This window comes from Peromyscus leucopus, unplaced genomic scaffold (genome assembly GCF_004664715.2).
Source record: "Peromyscus leucopus breed LL Stock unplaced genomic scaffold, UCI_PerLeu_2.1 scaffold_981, whole genome shotgun sequence".
NCBI lineage: Eukaryota > Metazoa > Chordata > Mammalia > Rodentia > Cricetidae > Peromyscus > Peromyscus leucopus.
The window spans coordinates 6,079-11,000 of NW_023505928.1; the positions used below are offsets into that span (position 1 = coordinate 6,079).

Here is a 4,922-nt window from a genome sequence, read left to right on the forward strand (position 1 = left end):
TTGTTTGCATGCGTTTGCAGGGATGACCATTTGGCATCCAGTTGGTGTATTTCTCCTGCTCTCAGCATTCCTTAGTTGTGTATAGTTCTTAGTGTATGGTTGAGGCGGCAGGAGCTTTCCCTTTTCCACATTAGTAAGTCTACTGGTGTCCCACTTGCTCAGTTCATGCCACACTGGTGAGGATTCATGGATGTAGCTTCTGACATTTCTAGGAGATGCAGTCTCACAACAAACTCCCTGTTCCTCTAGTTATATGATTTTTCTGTCCTCTCTTCCATGATGATCCCTGAGCCTTGAGTGCAGGACTTGTGTTGTATCAATTGCAACTGGACTCCACAACTCTGCATTTTGATTAGTTGTGGTTTTCTGTAATGGTCTCCATCTGTTACAAAGACAAGTTTATTTGATGAAAGAAAAATAGAAAGGAACATGAGCTATACTCAATGAAAACAACACAGAGAATCATAGAATCCAAGAGCTGGTTCTTAAACAAGATTTACAGACTCTTAACCCAACTGAAAGAAAGAGAAGACCCAATTAACAGGATGAAATGATTTTACAAAGCTCTTAAAATTGTACTCATAGGCATTTTGCGTGCCTCCAGTTTCCTGTACCATTAAATTATTTCACATGATAGCTAAGTTTTTCACCATTCTATTATCTCTGAGATTTACTATATTGCTGGAGAGGTTATGGATTCCACATACATGTTTGTTGAATGAGTGAGTAGACAATCAAAGAAATCTTCCTAGTGTTACTTATGGGTTGATTTTCAGTCATTAACAAAAAGCTAATTAAAGAACACGATACCTGTCCTTAAGTTTTATCAATGTAAGTTGGGAGATCAATTCGCAATTATTAAATAGAGACCATGAAAAATAATGTAATAGAAACCATACACATAAGAATTCAGATAAAAAGAAGTCAGAACACTTAGAAGAGACTTTCTGGTGTAAGCAGAGAGTTTGAGATGGCCCAGGTAATGAATTATAGAGTTTCTTCCTTCCACTGTACTTATCTCTTCTGAAAAAGGGAGATCTAATATTAAAACTGCATTTTTCTATACTAAATATAGATTCCACAAAGTCAAAAATTCATGTCAGTGTTACACCTGAGACCTCTGGGATGGTATCTGGCACTCTAGGTATTCAAAATATTGATTGAATTAATGAACAAGGAAGAGTCATAGAAAAACTCAGAGGTCATTTACATACCTTCCACAACAATTTCTCTGATAACATATTGGTTGACTGACTACCACTGACTCATCCTTGATGGTCATTCGTTGTCCATCTTATGTTAGTGGAGTCAGAAACTCTTTATACATATTCACAAGGCATCGATCAGGATGCATTATATATTCCTCACCCCTCAATATCCTTTTTAATATCCTGACAAGCTACCTGAAATCCACAGTATAAGACTCATTGCTTCATTGTAAGATTGTCATTATCCCATTAGAATAGTGTGGCATACAGAATAATGTCCTTCAAGGATGTTTATGTCTTCAACACAGATCTGTGAATATTACCTTAGGGCAAAGGCAACTTTGTAGCTATGATTGGTTCAAGAAGTTTAAGATTTAAGGTTACATTGATCTGTCCAATTTAATTCCAGTGATAATTATAAGAGAACACTGAGAGTCTGAGTGAGAGGAGTTGAGAGGATTAATAGTAGATGCTGGGAATGGGGGCCCTGAACCAAGAAATGCAGGCAGCCTTTTGTAGCTGGAAATGACAAGGAAACAGATTCTGTTCTGGAAACTTCAGAAAGAAAAGGTTTCTGGTGATACTTTAATTTTATATTCAAAGACTCATATCAGCTTTCCTGATTTAAAACTATAACTGCACTGGGGTAGGTGAGGATGAGGAGGTAGGTGAATGATGTGGGGGTTGGGACAGTCAGCTGAGGGCAGGACAGCTGTTTTTTTGCTGTGTGTTTGTTTGTTTGTTTGTTTGTTTTTCAAGACAGGGTTTCTTTGTGTAGCTTTGGAGCCTGTCCTGGAACTCACTCTGTAGACCAGGCTGGCCTCGAACTCACAGAGATCTGCCTACCTCTGCCTCCCAAGTGCTGGGATTAAAGGCGTGCGCCACTCTGTCCAACTAGGATAGCTGTTTTAAGCCACAAAATTTGTGACTATTTCTTACAACACCCAATATAAAAGCTACTTCTGTGGCTGAGGAAATAGCTCAGTGGTAAAGCACTTGTTTTAAAAGCATGCACAAAGACCTGGGTTCGATCCCCAGACATGCTAAATAAATAAAAAGAGAGCTGAAAAGCTGTTTATTGTGAAGAACATTTAGTGAGAATCTGGAAATCTTGATCTTAGTGTAAAGTTTCATAATATTTTGTGAAATTGCTTCCTGTGTAAATCACCTCACTGTCCACCTGCAGCACCTGTTGCTTATCCCTAAAGAACTCTGTCCTCCTCTTCTTCCCAGTGCTGGAATCTGACCGCTGTCCTTAGTTGCTTTGATGCTCTTTATAACTCAGCAGTCACCCTGTCCACAAACACACACACAATCTGGCTCTTTCCTCCCAATATTTTATTTGCTCTTCTTTTACCCAATTCAGGTGTATTTTGAAAAAGTGTAAGTTTTATGTGAGGTAATTCTTGCCTTTGAGAGTCAAGTGGGTGTGCAGAGGGTGTTTTGTTTTGTTTTGTTTTGTTTTTGTTTTTGTTTTGTTTTGTTTTGTTTTCGTCTCAGCTCACAACCCTTTAGACCAGATGTAGACTTTATTGAAATTGAATCATGGTAAAGTAAAATGACTTCTTCCATTTTAAAACATCAGATGCCTTTTATCAACTTCTTTAAATGAATGATTGAGGCTTCATAATTATTTTTACAACAGAGGTTTCCCGTACAACTTTTCTCTGTGTGATTAAACAAGTATAGGAATGACCTTGGAATCTTGTGATAGCCACTAATTGGCATACTATTTACATACTATTGATCTGAAGCCTACTGACTTACGATATACTCTCAACTCTAATGTCAGCCCTCAGTCCATGAATTTCTTCCTTCATTCAGCAAGTGTGAAGCACTTGTCATCAGGCTTTGTGAGTCCCTGTTAGTGACGTGATGGTGATAGAAACGATACATGTGAACTAAGCATGATTTCCATGTCAAATTAAACTGTTTTATTTTACAGTTGCAGGGATCAAGCAGGCCTCACACAAGCTAAGAAAGTACTCTACCACTGAGCAACACCTACAGCAAGAAGCTACATTTCAGTTCAAGAGATGGACAGTTATATAATTACGTACACAAAGTGAACTAAATACTAACAGAGCTTAGTCTTAGGTAGGGTTACCACCACTGTAGTGAAACAGCATGATTGAAAGCAAGAAGGATTTATTTGGCTTATACTTCCATATCACTATTCATCATCAAAGGAAGTCAGTACAGGAACTCAAACAGGGCAGGATCTGAACAGAGGCCATGGAGGAGTGCTGCTTACTGGCTTGCTCTTCATAGCTTGCTCAGCCTGCTTTCTCATAAAACCCAGGACCACCTGCCCAGGGATGGCGCCATCCACAATGGGCTGGGTTCTCCCCCATTGATCACTAAAAGAGAAAATGCCCTATAGGCTTGCTTACTGCCTGATCTTATGGAGGGATTTTCTCAATTGAGGTTTGCTCCTCTCAGATGACTATCTTGTGTCGAGTTGACTTAAAAACTAGCATTGAGTTCGTGAAGACTCCACCAGGCTGTGATTTCACAAACAAGGGCATGTTTACCTGGAGTTTGAGAATTAGACTTTGTGTAGTGCATTATGCAATGGCAGAAATTTTGGAAGTCAAAGAGAAAGGAAAAATGTTTAAAGTTTAATTGAGGAATTAAAAAAAATAACAGTATAGAGACTTTTAAAGCTGTATATCATGCATGAGTATTGTTAGGTGTTTTGTGTGAAAAGCTGTAATCATATCAGTTCATAAGAAACTGTGGTCAAAGGGATTTAAAAATGGCTTTTTTGTCATCCAGGTAGAATATCCTGGACAAGAGAAAATAGAAAATCTCCACTTAATATTAAGCAACAAGAGAGAAGAAACAGGTCTAGAGGTGGAAATAATTTAGTGGTAGTAGCTTTGAGAACTATGACACCATGTGGAAATCAGCCAGCTCATCTAAGAGAAAGCCAGTGTACATGGTTGTGATAAAGAATATTTTGCTGTGCATAATTTGAATGAAATAATTACTTCCATAGTGACAGGCTTTCTTCCTCGTACACTAACTCTTGCTTAAATTCTCTTTTTCCTTCTTCCCTCAGCAAATACGAATGCTGGTTCTGACATCTGAAGCAATGCATGGAATGAATCGCTCTGTGGTATCAGAGTTTGTGTTCCTCGGGATCACTAATATATGGGAGATTCAGTTTCTACTTTTTGTCTTCACTTTGTTCTTCTACTTTGCAAGCATGATGGGCAACCTTGTCATTGTGCTCACTGTAACTTTGGACGCTCATCTAAACTCCCCCCTCTACTTCCTCTTAGCTAATCTCTCAGTCATTGATATGGTATTCTGCTCAATTACAGCTCCTAAGATGATCTGTGACATTTTCAAGAAACACAAAACCATCTCCTTCTGGGGCTGTATCACTCAGATCTTCTTCAGTCATGCAGTTGGGGGCACTGAGATGGTGTTGCTCATAGCCATGGCTTTTGACCGATATGTAGCCATATGTAAGCCTCTGCACTACCTGATCATCATGAGCCCACGTGTGTGTCTATTTTTTTTAGTCACTTCCTGGGTCATTGGCCTTATTCACTCAGTGGTACAATTGGTGTTTGTGGTAGACTTGCCTTTCTGTGGTCCTAATACCTTGGACAGTTTTTATTGTGACCTCCCCCGACTCCTCAGACTTGCTTGCACAAACACTCAAGAGCTTGAGCTCATGGTCACTGTCAACAGTGGGCTCAT

At 39.1% G+C, this 4,922-nt stretch overlaps 1 protein-coding gene across 1 annotated transcript; it reads left to right on the forward strand.

Moving 5' to 3' along the window:
• Nucleotides 1-4,281: 4,281 nt before the first annotated feature.
• LOC114683098 (olfactory receptor 4F15) lies at nucleotides 4,282-4,916 on the forward strand (the record flags this gene model as incomplete). The annotated part of the gene is made up of 1 exon (XM_028857272.2): nucleotides 4,282-4,916. A coding segment is annotated over exon 1 (635 nt), but the record flags the coding sequence as incomplete, so codon positions are not given.
• Nucleotides 4,917-4,922: the final 6 nt, after the last annotated feature.